Source organism: Tachysurus fulvidraco, chromosome 24, assembly GCF_022655615.1.
Source record: "Tachysurus fulvidraco isolate hzauxx_2018 chromosome 24, HZAU_PFXX_2.0, whole genome shotgun sequence".
In the NCBI taxonomy this organism is placed as follows: Eukaryota; Metazoa; Chordata; class Actinopteri; order Siluriformes; family Bagridae; genus Tachysurus; species Tachysurus fulvidraco.
This window is the reverse complement of record NC_062541.1, coordinates 723,400-745,899: the sequence shown is the minus strand read 5'-3', so window position 1 is coordinate 745,899 and position 22,500 is coordinate 723,400. Positions and strand designations below refer to the sequence as shown.

Genomic DNA, 22,500 nt, shown 5'->3' with positions numbered 1-22,500 from the left:
CCGTAATAAACCAGGAGAATCAGGAGTGAAGCTGCTCTCTGATCTACTGAAGGATCCACACTGTAAACTGGAGACACTACAGTGAGTTACTGACTTACTGTCTCTTTACTGTATGATATTGTGTAATATTCACTGTGTGCTGTAAAATGTCACATCTAATGTGTGTATTTATGTTTCTGTTGTTCATAAGTAATGTGTTTAAATGTGTCTGTAATTCTGTCCTGTTGTGTTTTTCAGCATTAATGGTAATAAACTCACCAGGTCTGGTGTATGACAGGAGTCTCTCCTCAGACCTTTTTTCCAGGATAAAGCAGTTCTGGTGGTGAAGCGTTAGACACGTCCCACATTTCCACATTTCCATTCATATTCAGATGTAGAAGATCCATAACATCTATTTTTGTAAATTTAAAAAAAAAAAATGTTTTAATTTCCTCATGACATTTTTTATCTTGGTTGCATCTTGTTTTTATATAATTTAACTTTTTTTTCATTTTTCCACCATATATTTTCATCATTTTGCCCCCTTGAGTTCTTTCTCCTCCCTTTTTTATATTTTTGTTCTCTTTGGCCAATTCATTCTCTAAGTTTTTAAAATGTACTTTTACTTATTTCTCTTTTCTTTCTTTCTTTCTTTCTTTCTTTCTTTCTTTCTTTCTTTCTTTCTGTCTGTCTTTCTTTCTTTCTTTCTTTCTTTCTGTCTGTCTTTCTTTCTCCCATTCTACAATATTTAGTTAAAAATATTTAATTAAAAGTCTAATATTATCTTCCTCATTCATTTCATTTCTTTTTTCTTTTTCTATAATTTCTCTAAACTTAAAATCATAGTTGTTTTTCTTTAAACGTTCTGTATTTAGAACCCATACACTTTGTCCCCTTTCTACATTATTCCAGCCTTAATAAATAAAAACTCATGATACTCAAACTTGTTTCCTTATATCTGATTTTGTCTGTAAAGTTTTCTACATTTCTTGTACAAAAAATAAAGACAATCGTTGTCCTGCAAGTTTTTCACTGTATCTCTTCTTTCCTTCCTACATTTCTCTCTCTCCACACGTCTATCAGGTTGTTTTCACTCATTAGATCCTTTAGTTCTTTTCTCTCTGTATCTGATTTAATAACCATCCCATCTGCCATATGGAGTTTACTGTAAACAGTCACTGCAAGTCCCATCATTATTATTTCTTTATGCTTCTTTAAAATTCTTTTTAAAGGATTAAATAATTCTTTATTTTCTTTTTTTATCTCTTGTGTCATGAACATTTACTAAACTGACAAAAAGGGGAACTAAAACTTCACTGTGTAGAGGCAAATTCTAGTGTTTCAGTGCTCTTATTTGAACCCCAGGTGTGTGTGTGTGTGTGTGTGTGTGTGTGTGTGTGTGTGTGTGTGTGTGTGTGTGTGTGTGTGTGTGTGTGTGTGTGTGTGTGTGTGTGTGTGTGAACTGCACATTGAACTGAACATTAATACATCATTTGGATTAAACAGACACAGTGACCAAGAGCATCACTACCAGAGATATTATGTGATGATGGCTGGGGGAGTTTGTGCTCTGTGGTAAAAAGTGTTTAGGCTTCACAGCTTACATTAGTGATGATAGTGGACAAAGAAGCTGACCAGTAGGGCTGAGGGGAAAAAATCAATTCACCTAACTATTGCAATTCTTTTTTTTTTTATTTAAAATCGATGATTTTACACCAGAATCGATTTATATTTACTTATTTTACTTTTCCTAAGAGGTGGTGGAGGGAAGTTACCAATTAAATTCCAGCAAAGGGCGCAATGTATTTGTTGCTGTCTATAGTGTATGACATCATATCAGTTTCAAGCTGGTGGGAGAAGTAAAACATGGTGGAGGCAGAGGGTCAAACCTCTTTGAAGATTCATGCTGCACCTTCACGGTTTAAATATCAAGTTTGGAAACACTTTGGATTTTACACACTGCTGGGAAAACTGTGCTAGACATGACTAAAACTGTACGTAAACACTGTCATTTACTGATTCCATATTGAGACAATACGACCAACTTGAGTGGCCAACTTGCTCGTCACCATCCAAGTCAAGTCAAGTCAAGAAGCTTTTATTGTCATTTCAACCATATATAACTGTTACAGTACACAGTGAAATGAGACAACGTTTCTCCAGGATCAGGGTGCTACATAAAACAAAGACAGGGCTAGGACTTAGTAAGCAGTCCTAGCCACATAAAGTGCAACTGTGCAAACTGGTGCCAACAGTGCAGGACAAGAAAGACAAGACAGTGCAGGACAAGACAATATTGCTTGCAGTAATACTAGAATGAACACAGTTTATTAGCAGCAGGTCCCTGAGATAGTGTAGAAGATTTTGCAAAACTGAATTATTGTACAGTATGTGCAAAACGACTGAAATGTTACACAGAGTGTGCAAAGAGCAAAAAAGTAAAAAAAAAAAAAAAAAGTGTGCAAAACAGCATGTAAACCTAGAAGTCTAACCCTAGAAGTGTGTGTATTTGGTGTAGGTCAGTGCAGTCCATACAGTCCATACAGATGATGTGTGTGTATGTTGTGCTCAGTACAGTTCAGTTCAGTTATTGAGAAGTCTGATTTCTTGTGGGAAGAAACTGTTACACAGTCTGGTCATGAGGGCCTGAATGCTTTGGTACTTTTTTCCAGATGGCAGGAGGGTGAAGAGTGTGTGTGAGGAGTTTGTGGGGTCATCCACCATGCTGTTAGCTTTGCGGATGCAGCGTGTGGTGTAAGTGTCCATGATAGAGGGAAGAGAGACTCCAATGATCTTCTCAGCTGTCCTCACTATCCGCTGCAGGGTTTTGCAATCCGAGATGGTGCAGTTCCCAAACCAGACAGTGATGCAGCTGCTCAGGATGCTCTCAATGGTCTCTCTGTGGAACATGGTCAGGATGGGGGGAGGGAGATGTGCCTTTCTCAGCCTTCGTAGGAAGTAGAGACGCTGCTGGGCTTTCTTGGTGATGGAGCTGGTGTTGAGTGACCAGGTGAGGTTCTTCGCTAGATGAACACTACAAGAGCTACAAGAAATTTGGTGATCTTGACGATCTCTACCGATGATCCGTCGATGTTCAGCGGAGAGTGGTCGCTCTGTGCTCTTCTGAAGTCATCAACCACCTCTTTAGTTTTGTCCACATTCAGAGAAAGGTTGTTGGTGCTACACCAGACAGTTAGTTGTTGCACCTCCTCTCTGTATGCTGACTCGTTGTTCTTGCTGATGAGACCAACCACAGTCGTGTCATCGGTGAACTTGATGATATAGTTTGATCTGTGCATTGCTGCACAGTCATGAGTCAGCAGAGTGAACAGCAGTGGACTGAGCATGCAGCCTTGAGGAGCTCCAGTGTTCGGTGTGGTGGTGCTGGAGATGCTGTTCTCGATCAGGACAGACTGAGGTCTCCCAGTCAGGAAGTCCAGGATCCAGTTGCAGAGGGAGGTGTTCAGTCCCAGCAGGCTCAGCTTTCCAATTAGGTGCTGAGGGATGATTGTGTTGAATGCTGAACGAAAGTCTATGAACAGCATTCGTACATAAGTGTCTTTATTGTCCAGGTGGGTGAGGGCTAAATGGATGGCTGTGGCAATGGCATCGTCTGTGGAGCGGTTTGGAAGATACACAAACTGTAGTTGGTTCAGTGAGGGTGGTAGCTTGGTCTTCATGTGCTTCATGACTATGGGTGTGAGTGCGACAGGATGATAGTTATTGAGGCAGGACACTGTAGACACTCCAGACTTCTTTGGGACGGGGACAATGGTGGTAGTCTTGAGGCATGTAGGAACAACGTTGCTGCTCAAGGAAATGTTGAAGATGTCAGTAAAGACAAGAAATGGCTGTGGAATGTCTGGGTGTGTGCGCGCTTTGCCTCTTTGATGGCTCAGGAAAGTTTGGCCCTTGCTGTCCCCTGTTCTGAAGGCTAGGTCCCTAGTCTTCAGCAGAGCATGCACGTTCACAGTCATCCACGGCTTCTGGTGGGAGCATAGAGTGATGGTCTTGGAGACGGTCACGTCATCAATGCACTTGCCCATGTAACTGATTACTGCTGATGTGTACTCCTCGAAGTTGACGAAGTCACCATTGGTTGCAGCCTCCCTGAAGATGTTCCAGTCAGTGCAGTCAAAGCAGTCCTGAAGAGCAGAGGTGGCTCCTGCTGGCCAGGTTTTCACCTGCTTCAGAACCGGTTTTGAGCGTCTGACGAGTGGTCTGTATGCTGGAATTTGCATAACAGAGATGTGGTCTGAGTAGCCGAGGTGGGGGCGGGGCTCCGCACGGTACACGCCGGGAATGTTTGTGTAAACAAGATCCAGCGTGTTTTCACCTCTCATAGCAAAGTCCACATGTTGATTTAATTTAGGGAGCACTGACTTAAGATTTGCGAACTCTCCAGCTATGATAAACAGTCTGTCGGGGTGAACATTCTGTAGGTCGCTAATAGCTCTGTATAGCTCACTTAGCACCTCTTTAGCAATAGCGCTAGTAGAAAGTACAGAGTTCTTGCACAATTCCGTGTTGATACCTGTGGGGGGTGCTCTGGGAGTATGGGGTCCAGGGCCCTCTGCCAAGGGCTGTCCGGTCCTTATATGACCAGAGCAGGAGCTTGGTTCGCATTGCCGGCAGTAAGTCAGACTTGTTCTCGATGCTGTGTTGGACTCCAGCAGGACTGCCCTTTGTCACTGGTCCTGTTCATTATTTATATGGACAGGATTTCTAGGCGCAGTCGGGGGCCGGAGGGAGTACGGTTTGGGGACCACAGGATTTCGTCTCTGCTTTTTGCAGATGATGTTGTCCTGTTGGCTTCCTCAAATCAGGACCTTCAGTGTGCTCTGGGATGTTTGCAGCCAAGTGTGAAGCGGCGGGGATGAGATTCAGCACCTCCAAGTCCGAGGCCATGGTTCTCAGCCGGAAAAAGGGTGGCTTGCCCCCTTCAGGTTGATGGAGAGCTCCTGCCCCACGTGGAGGAGTTTAAGTATCTTGGGGTCTCATTTACGAGTGAGGGAAGGATGGAGCGGGAGATCGACAGGTGGATCGGTGTATCTTCTGCAGTGATGCGGTCGATATACCGGTCTGTTGTGGTGAAGAAAGAGCTGAGCCGCAAGGTGAAGCTCTCTATTTACCAGTCGATCTATGTTCCTACCCTCACCTATGGTCATGAGCTTTGGGTCATGACTGAAAAGACAAGATCCCCGATACAGGCAGCCGAAATGAGTTTCCTCCGCAGGGTGGCTGGGCGCTCCCTTAGAGATAGGGTGAGGAGCTCAGTCACTCGGGAGGAGCTCAGAGTAGAGCCGCTGCTCCTCCACATCGAGAGGAGTCAGCTGAGGTGGCTCGGGCATCTGTTCTAGATGCCTCCTGGACGCCTCCTGGGGAAGTGTTCCAGGCATGTCCAACCGGGAGGAGGCCCTGGGGAAGACCTAGGACACGCTGGAGGGACAGATACAGATGCAGGAGCTCAGAATTGCTGTTTGACTCCTGCATGATCACTGTGTGATCACTGTGTGATTCTGCCAGACATCCACCAGGAGTGCTGCAATGGTCTTGTTCCCCCGCCCTGACGTAGTTAATGAATAGCTGCCTTATTCACGCCCCCTACGCGTGTCTGTTGCAATGACGCATTGATCCACCAGGTGGCGCAGTGATCAGTGTAACAGCTGCTGGCATTAAGCAATGAAACGTCTCTAAACTAAATGTAAACAAATTGCAGCAGAGAGAGAGAGAGACAGGCCGATCAGACACCGCCTTGCATTGTCATGGAAATAAATATCTGTAAAAATTCATATTTTTATGATATTTAAAATCCTTGCACGGTCTCTATTGCACTCCCTTGATTTTTCACTTTACATTTTTCATGCTACTGGGAGAAGGATGTGGGAGCAGTGGATACTTTGGGCCAATCGGTACATCTACAGTACCGGCGCAGAGACACCGTCAGGGTAATGGTGCCGCCTCCTCTGTCTACGGACATGTAACTAATAAAGCAGGAAACTATCGATAAATATAAGCGTGGTGCCAGCGTCTAGCACGTACGTATGATCACAGTACCATCACGTTATGTTTTTTCCACTGTTTAACCACTTATCAGGTCGCTGTCGCCAGAACGAGCCACCACCGCTAGGAGGCGAGAGTGCATCAACTTCATTGTAAATTCATTGTAACTTTTAAGCATTAAATCCTCTAAATACACGGTTAAATAATATACTGTTTGAAAGCTTAGACTCTCAGGATTTTATTAAGCGCAAACACAAAGTATAATATGATTTACAGCAGTCATAGTAATTTAACCATTTGATAGCCACCTGAACTAGGTGCCGCTAGTTTGGTTTGTTTACTCACCTTTAAACGCTGGTCTTTAAATTTCTCTTTCTTCACATTGTCACTAATGTTAATGTATTTTCCAAAACAAATGCTTGTAAAAATCCCCAAGAGTCCGCTTTGCTCACCTCGCAAGAATTATGTTTCTGACCGGAAACTGTAAACAGCGGTTCACTTCCGTCCTTTGTTCGACTTTGTTTTCAACTTTTGCACAATTCTCGAACTTTTCACACTCTCACGCCTCAGGGTGTCAGTTTACAGGCCTTTTTTCACGCAACCAGTGCCTGTGGTGCAGAGATAGGCAGCTAAGAAGCCAATGAGGTCTCTCCATGCTATGTGGGACACCCTCCTTTTGACTAACATTTGCTCCGTCCAGTAGCGATTTGATGTTTCGCGAGTATCATAGCTCTTTAGCCAATAAGGAGACGATTCCAACGAGATGCAACATGATACATCTGGTGAGTTCGGGCTGTGCAATAAGCGTGCGCATATTAATTTTTTTCAACTTTATTGCACAATTCTCGAACGTTTCACACTCTCACGCCTCAGGGTGTTAGTTTACAGGCATTTTTTCACAACAGACTTCTAGGCAGAGGGGTTCTCTTTGTTATAGGACTTTTGAACTAAGCATGCAGTCTTTTTATACAAAGTTATAGGTAAACAAATAAACAAGAAAAACCTGAACGGACAGACATGTCCGTAGAAAAATATTCATATAAAATCCATTTTTGAGTCTTTTGACTTAAAATTTTTTTTTGTTGAAAGCCAAAACATGTGGCTATGACCCGCAGTTGTTGTTTACCTACCATCATTAAATACAGCAATGTATGTAATCAGTTTATCAGGTAAACAACTCAGACGGAAATAAAAATCCTACATTCTAGCCTCTGTAACTCTGTGTCAGTAAGGCTTAGAATCACCCTGACACTTGTATCAGAAACTAGAGACTCTCTTCTTTGTGTGTCAAAGTATATGGGAGCTGTACCACTTTTTAGGTGGGTATGTCATATAGGTGAAAATCATGAAAATGGGGGGGCGACAACACTAATATGTGAGGGATTTTTCAGAACAGGTTTATTTCCTATTATTTCTTATGGAACGGCCAGGGTTTCCCACAGCGCTTTTCAGTTCAGGCAGCCCGCCTAAGCTGGGAAACCCTACCGCCTTAACTAGGTCGTGCAAAAAAAAAATAATTCCGCTGCACAAAAGGCCGTGAAGAGCATCTCGGAGAATAGCATGGACGCGTTTTACACTGCGAGCATGCACGCGCACCACACGGCCGAAATGAGAGAAAGACGCCGTCCGTCACTGTCTGGAGGATAACTAGCCAGTTGATAAAACGCGTGTCCGCAAAATTTTGAATGTTTTTTTTGCACTTTTTCTTTATAATTATATGTTATTTAAATTTTATATTTAATGCAAACAAAACACAAATAGCAGAACATTGTACAACCTCATGAGTTCCAAATTCTCCACAGAACATCTTTGTACAGTGCTCCTTTACCTCAAATGCATGGACGATGCCGGACTTCTGTGCTGCATATGGATGTTCAAACGAAAGAAATATAAAAACCAGAGAGCAAGGGATTACATTACACAAGTGAGAATGTGTTTTATGATGTTGAATGTTATGAAATTATATTTCTGCTCACATTAGATTGTATTAGTCCTTGGTTAACGACCGCAGCTAATCCATGCTAGTTACCCATTAGTTTTTGACAATTAGGAAAACCGACAATGTTTGTAGATTCCGAAGCTCTTCATGAGGACATTAATTGACCCATGCTTTTTTTGCTTAAAGGTGAAGAACCAACTTTATATATGTTTTGTAAGATTCTCTTATCTGTCAAACATATTTTATTAGATTGTCCTGGACTTAACACAAGCAGAATGCTCTTTTATCAAGTTACTTCACTTAAGGACATATTTAATGACATTATGCCTGAAAAGGGTTTGGATTTTTTTATCGTATGTTCATTAAAAAAATTATAATATGACTTGCTGATTATATTTGTTTTGTTTTTATTGTATTTATGTAATATTTGTGTTTTTGTAATTGAATTTTTGCCATAAAAATAGCTTTTGATTGCAGTCAAACTTTGTGGGTTTTTTTGTTTGTTAGTTTGTTTTTTGTTTTTGTTTATGTGACTTTACCTATTTAATGTGGCAAAAGTATTGCGGGAAAGGAATAAAGAACAGTCTTTGGCACCTCAACTATCTAACTTTCACATTATGTTCTTCTCAAATTTGTGATTTGCTTCCACCTGCAAATTGCTTTGTGTATCATATTTAATAAACCAATACAATTTAAATGTTTAAACGAACATGTAAAGTCACTCAATTGCAGCAGTGTTACATGCAGTAGGCTATAAGGTAAGTAGTGATTGTTCATTTAACGTTTACTCAAGTGTAAGAATGTAAGTAATAAACTTACATCTACTAGCACTATGTATTATATTGTGAAAAAGGAGATTATCTTCATATAATTGATATTTTGTGTGTATATATATATATATATATATATATATATATATATATATTATATATATTTGCTCTATGTTTATGTTCTGTAAAGCTGCTTTGAGACAATGTCTATTGTAAAAAGCGCTATACAAATAAACTTGAATTGAATTGAATTGAATTGAATATATATTGATGCGTTCGTTCCAATGTACTGCCGTATCCAAGGCGACATCTAGTGTAGATATCTATGTAATACACGCTCGATGTCGGGCGCTTATATCTTATATGTCGAGCGGAGACATATTTATATGGGGTCAGAATACACTATGATCCACAAATAAATATAAAGAGTTTCACAAATATTTTTACAAATTTCACAATTTATAAATATTTTTTATTTGCAAATCCCATTTTATTTATTTGTGAATTTCATTTCTTTTTGTGAAATTTGTAAAAATATTTGTGAAACTCTTTATATTTATTTGTGGATCATAGTGTATTTATTCAGAATAACGAAACAATTCTAACCCCATATATTTAACACCCAGCCGCAACATGACGCTGATTGGCTGCAGTCACTTCTTCTTTTTTCTTCAGAATAACCGATTCAAATGGCGGAAGTTAAATATGAGTGCGATTCGCTTTCACAGTGTAATCAGTTGTTTTTATTTTACTGTTTTATTTATGCTATAAAGTTGTGACTGCTCTGGAATGGCCGTATTATAAATGACCACGAAAGGAAACAAATGAAAGCGTGTTTGGGAATTAAACGGAAACTGTGTTTTGTCGCCACCTGCAGATCTGGAGAGGAACTGACCTGTAAATTACAGTCATTTTTCTTCAGGCTTTATTTCATGTTTATAATTAGAAACTCTTATTTTATACTCGCTGTTTTAATCATATAAATCCTTAATTTTACCACGATTGTTTAAAAAAATATTACAAATGCTTATTATAATCCTAAAAGTGGCCTGTGCATTAATAATAAATCTTTATAATAAATACTCTGTAAACAAAAAAAAAAGATCCTGTATAATATGACCTTATGCATCAACTGACATTTTGTTTATCATTCTGACTCGTGCTGTTTTGACTCTGAGACCAGACCCTGAGACCAGACCCTGAGACCAGACCCTGAGACCAGACCCTGAGACCAGACCCTGAGACCAGACCCTGAGACCAGACTCTGAGACCAGACTCTGAGACCAGACTCTGAGACCAGACTCTGAGACCAGACTCTGAGACCAGACTCTGAGACATGGTTGTAAAATAGCCTGTTTAAAGTGATAAAACACACAAACACCAGTCAGAGAGAAAACACTTCTGACCTTTAATCACATTCCAGTCCGTCAGGTTTAACAAAAGATTTAGAAACGAAACACTGAGATTTAGAATAATACATTATGTGTGGACAAAAAACAGGTGAAAAACATCTGTAATCAGGAGGCGGTGTAGTGTCAGGTGAGGAGCTGGGGCAGGGTTTAACCCAGTGTGTGGGGGCGGGGTTTTCCCCAGTTTTGGGGGGCGTGGTTTGCCCCAGCATGTGGGGGCGGGGCTTCACAGCATTAGCAGGCTGAAGTCCAGCATGTCGATCCTGGCTATCGGCTCCTTCCAGTAGTTGAAGGAGGAGAACTCAGACAGCTCCAAGTTGCCATCATCTTCATCCAGCCTGGGAGAACTTTTCCCGGACAAAGACCCGTCCTTGGATTTCGGCTCAGCAAGTCCCAGATCGTCGAGCTCAGAAAGGTCCAGGGTGGCGATGGGCTGCCTCCAGAAGAGGAACGAGTCAAACTGGCTGCTCGACACGTCCAACATTTTAATCTGCGACAACAACAGCTTTAATATCACTTCTGTCAGAAATGAAAGATTTGTTTGGTTTGCTGAACTGGTTTGCTGTGGACAAAACACTCAAATCTCATTTAACTCACTCAACAATAACGCAAATAAATCAGTTTACAGTTTATTTTTATTTTAAATATATATACACTATGTATACATTTATTATGAGATTTATTATTAGTGATATTTTATATGATAGTATACTGGAATATATTCTTTTTTAAAGGAGGATAATAATAATAATAATAATAATAATAATAATAATAATAATAATAATAATAATAATCATCTACATATATACATTTAAATATATTACTTCATGTGAAATCTTTATGTTTTACAGATTTCACATCACCATAATGAGTTTATTTTAAAAATAAAAGTTCATTACTGTTTAATTTGGAATGTGTGAAACCACATAATTATGTCCATACTTTAGTTTAAATGTCTAAATATTACTTTAGTAATCAGTGAAGAAGAATAAATTTAAACACCAAATTTAACACAAATCTTTAATATCCAGAATGTTTTTGCTGATCTATGTATGATGAAGAGAAAACATTTTTATTTAGAAATAATCATTTCTGGTTATAGTAAATAAGATAAGAGATAAGAGATACATGAAATGTACATGAGTTTGAGACTGTTACATACAACAAAAAGGAAAAAGGTCTTTTTAAAAACAACACAAGTTTAAGGGATTAGTAAAGTCAGGAATCAGAACATTTGTTGTTTGTGGTTAGTAAAGACTGAGTGTGACAGATGGTTTAGAGCTCTAACTGTTTACAGTAATGTTCTGTAGTGATTTACAGGTTTAAAGATCTTTTATATATATATATATATATATATATATATATATATATATATATATATATATATATATATATATATATATATACTTTAAAAGCGAGTCTGACTGTCTGTCCATAAGAGTGGAGAACACTGGACACGTGAAAAGGTTCATTCACACGTGGATATTGCTGTGTAATTAAGTTCTGGGTTGCCAGATTATGCTCCAAATTCCCACTGATTCTTTTATACATCAGGCTGCAAGATTATTTCAGATATATTTAATATATAGTTATATTGACATTTTAAAATATTTATTTAATTGTAGTTATGCAGTATTGAAAAAAAATTCAAGATTGTATCCTAATATAAATATTATATAAATACAGAATCTGATTCTGACATGTTGCTTTGTACATTTGTCTAAACTAGTTTTAGATAGATAGATAGATAGATAGATAGATAGATAGATAGATAGATAGATAGATAGATAGATAGATAGATAGATAGATAGATAGATAGAAAGATAGAGTAAGCCTCAATCTGGCAACCCAACACTCGCGTTTATTATAAGCGACCATTTTTATTATTTAGCCTTTTTTTTTACTATCCTTTTTTTACTATCCTAAGAATGAAATGCTTCAACATTATTATTATTATTATTATTATTATTATTATTATTATTATTATTATTTTACAGCTCTATACGTTGTGAAATATGTTTGTATTTGTAGTAAGTTTCCTGTAGATATTTAAAGATGTAGCCTTGTGACTGAGCTGGGCTAAATATAACAGACACATTACTGACACATTTATACTTATATATAAACACTGATCATCCAAACAGCTTCCAAATATAAATACATCTGTGTTCAGAGCTGCATTTGAGAGATAAAGCTGTTCATGTTTCTTCACTGTACACTTGCCTACACTATACATGGACAAAAAAATGTATAGTGCAAATGGACACACATATATTTACATTTATGGCATTTAGCAGACACCCTTATCCAGAATGACTTACAACTGAGCAATAAGGGCCTTGCTCAGGGGCCCAGCAGTACCGATCAGTAGCCCAACAGCTTAACCACTGAGCTACTATATGTATAATGCACATAGATAAACATGTATAATGCACTATACACTTCCCTACACTATACACAGACACACACATGTATAATTCACATGGACACACACATGTATAATGCACATGGACACACACATGTATAATGCACATGGACACACACATGTATAATGCACATGGACACACACATGTTTAATGCACATGGACACACACATGTTTAATGCACATGGACACACACATGTTTAATGCACTATACACAGACACACACATTTCCATCCTCAGCTCCAGTGAAAGATTAATAGTATCTAATCTAATTGTATTTGTCACGCACACATACATAAATACATACAGAGTATTATGATGTAGTATATGATGAATATTAAACCTATTTACCTTTTCTGGTGACCTTGGTGTTAATTCTATAATAAAATGCGCGGTGTTTCTTCCTCCAGCCGGATTCAGTCCACACCCTGTCACACAGCCCCCTTTATATCACACGCATACTAGCGCACTACGCAGCACGTGAGAGCAGCACGTCACCGTCACGGGCGCGAGGAGGCACGTGACCTTCGCATACTGTTTAGTACGCTAGTACACGGGCTGTGCAGTTGCCATGGCGACGCGCGTTCCTGCAGTGACAGGTGCACTGATTACACGTTTGTGATCAATAAATGCGTTGTTACTGCACATTATTACATCATATTCAAATTATTTCTGTATTAGCCTCTGTGTAAAGATACATGCATATTAAACAACAACAACAACAATAATTAAAAGTTGTAGTCACATAACGCTAAACTACATCTCCCATCGAGCAACGCGGGATTCTAGACCAATCAGAAGGCACCCTCACATCCGGGCCCTTATGTGCTGCGAAGATTTTAGCTAGTGAGGTATGGAATAAATAAAGATGAATAAATCTTTTTAGTAAATCGAGCTCTTTAGATCAGTAAGACAGGATAATTCGATTGTTTTATGCATTGCTTCGTTTTGTTGTAAGAGTATAAATTAATAATCTGTGAGAAAGACTATATAAAAGATTTTAATGCACCTTTCTGCCGTAGATACACAAATACATTTTAATTTATGCGCTGAATTTATTTATTTATTTAACTCTACACTGTGACAATGTACTCTGTTAAACGCGTTATTCAAATAAAAGTACAATACAATTCTATATAATTTTAGCACGTTTTAGTGTTCAGAAGCAGCGGTAATGTGACTGACAGCCACTAGAGGGCACATTTGAGTCATTTGTGTCCTTCAGTCCAGCTGTAAAATGTTCTGTGTTTCATAAAATATATTAAATTTCACTCTTAATGTAAGTGTGGTTTGTCTGAAAGTGAGTCGCGGAAATCTTTCAAAACACTAATTAATACACGAAAATCTGTCTCCGTTATACATGTGTGTGTGTCCATGTGCATTATACATGTGTGTGTCCATGTATAGTGTAGGGAAGTGTACAGTGAAGAAACATGAACAGCTTTATCTCTCTCAAATGCAGCTCTGAACACAGATGTATTTATATTTGGAATCTGTTTAGATGATCATTGTTTTTCTATATAAGTTTAAATGTGTCAGTAATGTGAGTCTGTTTTATTTAGCCCAGCTCAGTCACAAGGCTACATCTTAAAATATCTACAGGAAACTTACTATAAATACAAACATATTTCACAGGACGGTTATTCAAATAAAAGCGTACAATAAAATTCTATATGATTTTAGCACGTTTTAGTGTTCAGAAGCAGCAGTAATGTGACTGACAGCCACTAGAGGGCACATTTGAGTCATTTGTGTCCTTCAGTCCAGCTGTGAAATGTTCTGTGTTTCATAAAATAAATTAAATTTCACTCCTAATGTAAGTGTGGTTTGTCTGAAAGTGAGTCGCGGAAATCTTTCAAAACATTAATTAATACACTAAAATCTGTCTCCCATATTTAAGGTATTAATTAGTAAAATAAATAAAAAATGTAAAAAATATTGCGAGTTTCCTCTTTTTCTTTATTAAAGAATGGTCTAGTGTCCAATCAGCTTGCGGCGTATAATATGGACATAAAGATTTCGTCTTGAGGTTTATGCTGTTTTTCTTTTGTTAAGTCAGAATAATAAAATTTATAAGGGGGAAAAACAAAAGACATGTGATCGACTCCTCGAGATTCGGTTCACCTTGTCTGTTCGATTCACTCAGGATTGCTCGTGACTCCCACAATCCTTTGCGCCCCTCACAGAGTTGCCAGTCATTGTGTAGCGGCGCTCAGGGCCTTGTGTTTGAGGTGATCCGCTGTTTTTTTGTGGTGTTTTTTTGGTGTTTAACGTTTTAAAATCATTATGAAAGAAACAGCGAAGAGACGCGAGAAGGCGAAGGAGAGTAAAGCGGAGAAGCAGAAGGAGGTTCCGGGTCCCGAGGCTCAGGATGTGGAGATGCCGGAGGAGGAGAGCGCTAATGCGGCTAAACCGGCTAAAGAGCAGGACTCCGTCACGCTGGAAGGTTTTAATCATAATTACTGTTTGTTAAACACATAAATATGATTCCTCTGAGCGGAGAGACAGAAAATAACATGATTTATCACCACAGAGACTTTATTACACCATACATTAGCTTAGCTTGGGTTAGCTTAGCCTAGCTAGCGGTTTGAACCGAGTTTAGCTGTTTATGCTGACAGAGAAATCATTAAACACACTTAAAACTTTTATTTATTTTTATATTTACATTTTTTCTGTTGATAGCGTTTTGTTTTCAGTTGTTTTGTTTTGGAGAACAGTGACTAAACGCAGCCATCTTGTTGACGTCACGTCATAATAAGTGTCATTAAGAGCTGCTCGGTTTCCGTATAAATGTAACATCACGATTCCTGCGATAAAAAATCACCAAGAAACCGCCAGCTTTAGTGCTGCATTTAAATTGCTATAATTTTATTGGGTGCAAAACAAAGATGTTGTTGTCACTTGAAGTGTAAATAAGATCCCAGTTTGTCACAGTGCAATTTGTTAGGAATTCTGAAGGATGTGAGGGTTAGATTTAGACGTGACGTGACATACGGCTGAAGTACGGTGACCCAGACTCAGAATTCGTTCTCTGCATTTGACCCATCCAAAGTGCACACACACACAGCAGTGAAACCACACACACACACACACACACACACACACACACACACCCGGAGCAGTGGGCAGCCATTTATGCTGCGGCGCCCGGGGAGCAGTTAACCCTAACAACCTTAGGGTTACGAGTCAGACTCTCTAACCATTAGGCCACGACTTGCCCTTTTTTTTTTTCCTTTTTTTTTTGCTTGATTTGTGTAAACTCACTCGTGTGTGTGTGTGTGTGTGTGTGTGTGTGTGTGTTATTGACGCGTGTCTCCTCTCTGTAGATATTAAGGAGCATGTGAAGCAGATTGAGAAGGCTGTGTCCGGTAAAGAGCCACGCTTCGTCCTGAGAGCCCTGCGTGCGCTGCCCTCCACCAGCCGTCGCCTCAACCCCAATGTTCTCTACAAAGCCGTCTCAGGCTTCTACACGTCCAACACCGCAGCGAAAGAGTTCCTGCTCAGCTTCCTCGAGGAGGTGACAGCACACACAACACTGACAATGACCTGAAACAGGATCTGATAGTTTACTCAAATGTTTAGCAATGTTTCTACTGTTACGTGTTGATCGTAAACACACTTGTCATTAACATGGTAGAGTGAGAGAGAGAGAGAGTGTGTGTGTGTGTGTGTTTAATTTGAGTCTCTGTCTCCAGCCGATGGACACGGAGGGAGAAGTTCAGTTCAGGCCTCGCACCGGTAAAGCAGCGACAGTTCCTCTCATCCCTGAAGTGGAGGCGTATCTCCAACTGCTGCTGCTCGTCTACCTCATCAACAACAAGCGCTACACTGAGGTACGGGGTACAGGGGGGTTGTGTTTGTGTTGTTTACCTTTTATAATAGTCATCGATGTGTCTGTAACTTTACACTTTATGTATTTTCAGGCTAAGAAAGTGTCAGACGACCTTCTGCAGAAGATCAGCTCTCAGAACCGCAGAGCTTTGGACCTGGTGGCAGCAAAGTGTTATTATTATTACTGCAGAGTGTACGAGTTTCTCAACCAGCTGGACACGGTGCGCAGGTAAAAACACACACACGGTGCTGGTAGCACTAATGCATACATACATTTTTATTCATTTTAATTACCTTTTTTTATTATAACCTGTACAATGTGTGTAAATTTAAGCAGCTGGATGTCAGCAGAATTAATCGGAGTGTAATATAATACTATATTTTGTCAGCTTCCTGCACACACGTTTGAGGACGGCTACGTTACGTCACGACTCGGACGGTCAGGCCACGCTGCTCAACCTGCTGCTGAGGAACTACCTGCACTACAACTTGTACGACCAGGCAGAAAAACTCGTCTCCAAATCTGTTTTTCCTGAACTCGCTAACAACAACGAGTGGGCTCGCTACCTCTACTACACCGGTAATCACTGCCTGTGTAAACTGCTGTGTTGATGTGTTTGTGTTGTAACGACAGAGCAGTGTTAATTCCTGGTGTGTGTGTGTGTGTGTGTGTGTGTGTGTGTGTGTGTCAGGACGGATTAAGGCCATCCAGCTGGAGTACTCTGAAGCCAGGAGAACTCTGACCAACGCATTGCGTAAAGCACCACAGCACACTGCTGTTGGCTTCAAACAGACTGTGAGTGTCTCTTCATATCCTCCTCCTCATCAGCTCTATAGTACAGACTCTTGTATTTTTTTTATTTACCTTTAATTCTTCCAGGAAGTCTCATTAAGATTAAAATCTCTTTTACAAGAGAGACCTGGCTGAGGTAGCAGCCATACAGTTTGACAACATATTAAAGTACAACAAGTACAAAAACATAAAAAGCAATATTAAAACATCCTCTCAACAAAAACAATCACATGCATTCATTACTACTTTCTTTATGATGCCTTTAAATTCACAGATAGACACCAATTTCTCTAATTTTAAATCTTTTTTGCAAATTATTCCGTGCCAAAGGTCCAAAATAGGAGAATGCCGTTTTCCCAGTTCAGTAAAAAGTCGAGGTACATTTTAAAAGCAAACACTTTGAAGAGATACACTGGAAGTTTACCTAGCATTGCTTTATAAATAAAAATGTAACGATGCTGTTTTCATCGTGTAGTTAGTGATGTCCAACCAACCGTCTCATAAAGCATGCAATAATGAGTAAGGGATTTTGAATTTGTAATAAAGCGTAAAGAAGCACGGTAAACTGAATCAAGACGTCTTAGAACGGAGGAGGCTGCGTGCATGTATAATATATCCCCGTAATCAATCACGCTCAGGAAGGTATCTTCAACAAGTTTCTTTTTAGCATGAAATGTAAAATTCGATTTATTTCTCAAATAAAACCCAATTTTTACTTTGAGTTTTCTGATTAGATTAAAAATATGTACATTAAACAAAAGCTTATCATCTATCCAAATGCCCTAGTATTTGTATGAAGATCCCCTTTCAATACCTTTACCATCAGACATATAGACAGTAAGATGCTCAAGTACTTATGAATGAGCGCTTGAAGATATCATAAACTTTGTTTTCTGTGAATTTAAAATCTATTTTCAGCTCCCAAAAGCACTCTGTAATGACGACTGAAATGCAAGTTCTTGCACTGCCTGTGTTACGGACGGAGCAAGTGTATAAATAATAGTATCATCAGCATAAGTGGGTTTTTTTTTTGTTTTTTTTTGCTTGAATGTCATTAACCGGGTCATTTATATATAAATAGAAAACAAAATAGGACCCAAAATAGACCCCTGGGGGACCCCTTTAGATATATTAAGAAAATCAGATTTTTGACCCTCTACATGAACACACCGAGACCGATCCCACAAATCATTTCCAAACCATTTCACCGTCCCAGGTTCAGAACATGCACTTCTAAGTTTGTTCAGTAGCAATTCATGATCCACTGAATCAAACGCCTTCGGATGAGTCAACAAACAAGGCAGCGCAGTGCTGTTTTCTGTCCAGGGCACCAATAAGGTCATTTATCACCAGCAGTAATGGTGCTATGGGCAGTTCTAAAACCAGACTGAATAGAGTTTAAAATATTATTGTCAAATAAAAACTCTTCTAACTGTAGGTTTACCCGAGATTCAAGGATCTTAGCCAAAATTTGAAAGTCTAGAGATTGGACAGTAGCTGTTCATGTCTGAGGGATCACCACCTTTAAATAAGAGTAGAACATAAGCAGCTTTCCAAACTTTAGGTATAGAATGCAACAAAAAAGTTACTGACTCCGCCGCCACTTTTAAAAGATAAGGCTCTAGGTTATCTGGGCCTACAGATGTTTTGTGGTCAATGCCCTTCAAAGCCGTGCAAACTCGACTTACTGAAACAGGTTTTAGAACAAATACATCAAACTTCCCAATCACTGGGATACCCACAGAACATGGGTTAATTACATTTGCATTTAAACTATATCAAATGTAGGACCAACATGAATAAAGTGTTTATTTAACTGATTGATCATAACATCTTTATCCTTTATTTTATCTACGTCTGGAAGACTAGAGGCTACATGAGTTCCTGACAAGGATTTAATTAATCTCCAAAATTTTGAGGAGGGGTTTAAATTCTCTGAAACCGACTTTAAATAAAACTCAGATTTAGACTTTCTAATCATCGATGTGCACTTATTCCTCAATGTTGTAAATGTAGACCAATCAGCAGGAGCATTTGAGAATCTGGCTTGTGCCCATGATTTATTTCTCATGTGAATTAACGCTGAAAGACTGTCTGAAAACCAGGGATTGTCCCTACCGCTGATCTGATTGTCATGTTTATTAGAGACAAAAAAATTGATGGAAAATATTCCCATGCCAGTACAACATCCCATATTAAAAGTACTCTTCTTAAGTCTCTGTGATCCAAATCATGCAAGAAAGCTTGCTCCTCAAATTTTTTAAAATATCTTTTAAAAATAAAGCGGAATTTTTTTTTTCCAAGCAATTACACGATGATCGCTGATATCATTGCAAAATATGGCAGTTGTAAATTTTTGAACATTATTCGTTATAATTAAATCAAGTAAAGTAGACTTGTACTGAACTTTAAGATTCGGTCTTGTTGGTACACTAATATGTTGTGCAAGATTTAAGGAGTCGCACAATTCTTTAAAACAATCAGATGTCCCTGAGAGTCCCAATTTAAATCCCCCATTAGGATGAACTCCGAGTCATTTAACACAATGGTCCCCAACCTTTTGTTCGCCGCGGACCGGTCAATGTTTGATAATTTTACCAACGGCCCGCTGTGGGTGTGGGGTGGCGGCTATACAATTAAATTAAATACATTACATTATTAAATGTAATTGTATTTAAACATGCCTTTATAACTCACTACAACACTAAACCAATGAGAACCCTGAGCTTGTTTCTTTACAACGAGACGGTTCCATCTGGGGTAACAGGAGACAATGACACCCGAAGTGTGTCGCTTATGTCCAGTTTATTCTGTTGTTTTGTTTCGGTTGCCGTCACTGCAGAAATCCGCTTCACACAGATAGCATGTCGGACATGACGATAGGGATGTAAGTGCTGTGGTGACAATCTCAGGGTATTCCGCCATGACTTTAATCCAGAACACCGGCAGAGTTTCTAACTTTCTAATGACGTCTGTTTCGTGCTCATTTTTGCTAATTTGTGGGTTAAATTTGAGCAAACACAATATACACGTACACCAAGCACTGTTAAACATGACAAAGTACCGGTGAACAGAGAGAAGAGCGATACACAACTTCTCTCTCCACCAAAGCTACAACACCACTGCCGCTTGCAGCCGCTCAGCTCCAGACGTCACCTAAACCCGGCCCCATATCATGATATTTTGCGCATGCGCGGTATCGGTGCGGCTTTAGGTGACGTCTCTCAGCTCCCGGTTAACCTCTCGTCCATGGAAAGTCGCACAAACCCGAGAGAAATACACCACAGTAAATAAAATAATAATAATAATTTAATGGAAAATAAATAAATAAATAAAATAGGAATAATTTAATGTTCCTTGGGCGGCCAGGTACCATTTGGTCCATGGACCGGAGGTCGGGGACCACTGACTTAACTCATGTAAAATATCTGATAAGGCTTTGAGAGCATCTTTTGTTGCAGTGTCTCTCACACACACACACACACACACACACACACACACACACACACACACACACACCTCTCTCTCACACACACGCACACCTCTTTCTCACACATCTCTCTCTCTCTCTGCCCCCCCTCCCTCTCTCAGGTCCATAAGTTATTGATAGTGGTGGAGTTGTTGCTTGGCGAGATTCCTGACAGACTGCAGTTCCGCCAGCCGTCTCTCAAACGCTCTCTCATGCCTTACTTCCTCCTCACTCAGGGTAACTCTGTCCACCCTCCCCCATCCCTCTCTGTCTTTGTTGTCTCTTTCTTTCTGTCTGTCTGTTTTTTCATTAATTACTTAATGAAGTCTAGAAACATATTTTTACATTATATAAAAGATTGATGAATATTTTTCAAAGGATGAAAAGTTAGTGTTTGTGTTCTTACAGCTGTGAGGACCGGGAACCTGGCAAAGTTTAATCAGGTCCTGGATCAGTTTGGAGAGAAGTTTCAGGCAGACGGGACATACACACTCATCATCCGCCTGAGACACAACGTGATTAAGACGGGTAAGTGAGAGAGGTGAGAGAGAGAGAGAGAGAGAGAGAGAGGTGTGAGTGTGAGAGACAGAGAGAGAGAGGTGTGAGTGTGAGAGAGAGAGAGAGAGAGGTGTGAGTGTGAGAGAGAGAGAGAGAGAGGTGTGAGTGTGAGAGAGAGAGAGAGAGAGAGAGGTGAGAGAGAGAGAGGTGTGAGTCTGAGAGACAGAGAGAGAGAGAGACAGAAAGAGAGGTGTGAGTGAGAGAGAGAGGTGTGAGTGAGAGAGACAGAAAGAGAGGTGTGAGTGTGACAGACAGACAGAGAGAGAGAGAGGTGTGAGAGACAGAGAGAGAGAGAGAGGTGTGAGTGTGAGAGACAGAAAGAGAGGTGTGAGTCAGAGAGAGACAGAAAGAGAGGTGTGAGTGTGTGAGTCAGAGAGAGAGCACACAGACCTCCACACTTCATCTCTGGTTAATCATCATCATCACACCTCGCACTGGTTAATTCCCACAAACATCAGCACTATATGTAACAGTGGGAGGATGTAATGATGCATCAGACACATCAGTTAGACCTGATTACAGTAAAGATGTAAAGTTTATCAGCTCTGTGTATAAACTAAATGTACATATGGTGGTGTGAAAAAGTGTTGGCACCCTTCCTGATTTTTTTTTTTTTGCATGTTTTTCAGATCATCAAACAAATGTAAATATTAGTCTAAGATAAGATCTACCTTTATTCGTACCACAACGGGGAAATTTCACTGTTACATCAATAAATATATATATATATATATAAAGAATAAAGACATACAAAAAAAAATGTATAATTGTAAACACAACATGCAGTTTTTAAATAAAGGTTAACCTCAGGACAAACAAAATCCAAACCCACATGGCCCGGTGATTATCAGTCATTTGCTGTCTTGCATAATATCTCATGTAACTGCTGTTATAACACTGTGTTCATTATAGTATTACTGCACATGTAATATTACTGAACACACACGATTTACACTGGTGCTGTTTCTGTTTATTGTCTTGTAACTTTTTGTCCACATTGTCTTTTGTCCTGCACTGTCTTGTTTGTCTTGTCTGTCTTGTCCTGCACTGTGTACACCAGGTTACACAGACACACTTTATGTATTTAGGACTAACTTACTAAGTCCTTATAGCCCTGTGTGTGTGTGTCACTGTGTACTGCTTAAAAACTCGGTTCAATGTGGCTGATTTACAACAATTCCGTAAAGACGAGAGGACCAAAATCCCCCCACAGCCTCAGCTGTAACAGACTCACTGTACGTTATCACTAACACTCGATTGCAGTTCTTGCTGCTAAGGGATGACCAACCAGTTATTAGGTTTGTGGGGCAAATACTTTTTCAC

General features: G+C 39.5%; 3 protein-coding genes across 3 annotated transcripts in view; 2 read left to right on the top strand and 1 right to left on the bottom strand.

The window, feature by feature from the left end:
• LOC125140113 (NACHT, LRR and PYD domains-containing protein 3-like) overlaps positions 1 to 297 on the top strand; it is a 16,117-nt gene extending 15,820 nt beyond the window's left edge. The window contains exons 10-11 of the mRNA XM_047807648.1: positions 1 to 81; positions 238 to 297. The exon at positions 1 to 81 is cut by the window's left edge and continues 96 nt beyond it. Of these exons, the coding sequence (XP_047663604.1) occupies positions 1 to 81; positions 238 to 274 (118 nt within the window). The 3' untranslated portion in view covers positions 275 to 297. The remainder of the gene's footprint in view (positions 82 to 237) is intronic.
• A 9,778-nt stretch (positions 298 to 10,075) lies between these two features.
• mllt11 (MLLT11 transcription factor 7 cofactor) lies at positions 10,076 to 13,069 on the bottom strand. Its single transcript, XM_027145820.2, has 2 exons — positions 12,875 to 13,069; positions 10,076 to 10,590 (listed from the first exon to the last, which is right to left on the bottom strand). Exon 2 carries the CDS (start codon positions 10,582 to 10,584, stop codon positions 10,327 to 10,329), a length of 258 nt encoding a protein of 85 aa, XP_027001621.2. The 5' UTR covers positions 10,585 to 10,590; positions 12,875 to 13,069; the 3' UTR covers positions 10,076 to 10,326.
• A 1,609-nt stretch (positions 13,070 to 14,678) lies between these two features.
• psmd3 (proteasome 26S subunit, non-ATPase 3) overlaps positions 14,679 to 22,500 on the top strand; it is an 11,442-nt gene continuing 3,620 nt past the window's right edge. The window contains exons 1-8 of the mRNA XM_027146060.2: positions 14,679 to 14,969; positions 15,853 to 16,043; positions 16,222 to 16,359; positions 16,450 to 16,586; positions 16,747 to 16,937; positions 17,050 to 17,153; positions 20,742 to 20,856; positions 21,028 to 21,147. Of these exons, the coding sequence (XP_027001861.1) occupies positions 14,810 to 14,969; positions 15,853 to 16,043; positions 16,222 to 16,359; positions 16,450 to 16,586; positions 16,747 to 16,937; positions 17,050 to 17,153; positions 20,742 to 20,856; positions 21,028 to 21,147 (1,156 nt within the window). The 5' untranslated portion in view covers positions 14,679 to 14,809. The remainder of the gene's footprint in view (positions 14,970 to 15,852; positions 16,044 to 16,221; positions 16,360 to 16,449; positions 16,587 to 16,746; positions 16,938 to 17,049; positions 17,154 to 20,741; positions 20,857 to 21,027; positions 21,148 to 22,500) is intronic.

Coding starts and splice junctions, on each gene's coding strand:
- mllt11 (XM_027145820.2), bottom strand. CDS start 10,584: ATGTTGGACGTGTCGAGCAGCCAGTTTGACTCGTTCCTCTTCTGGAGG.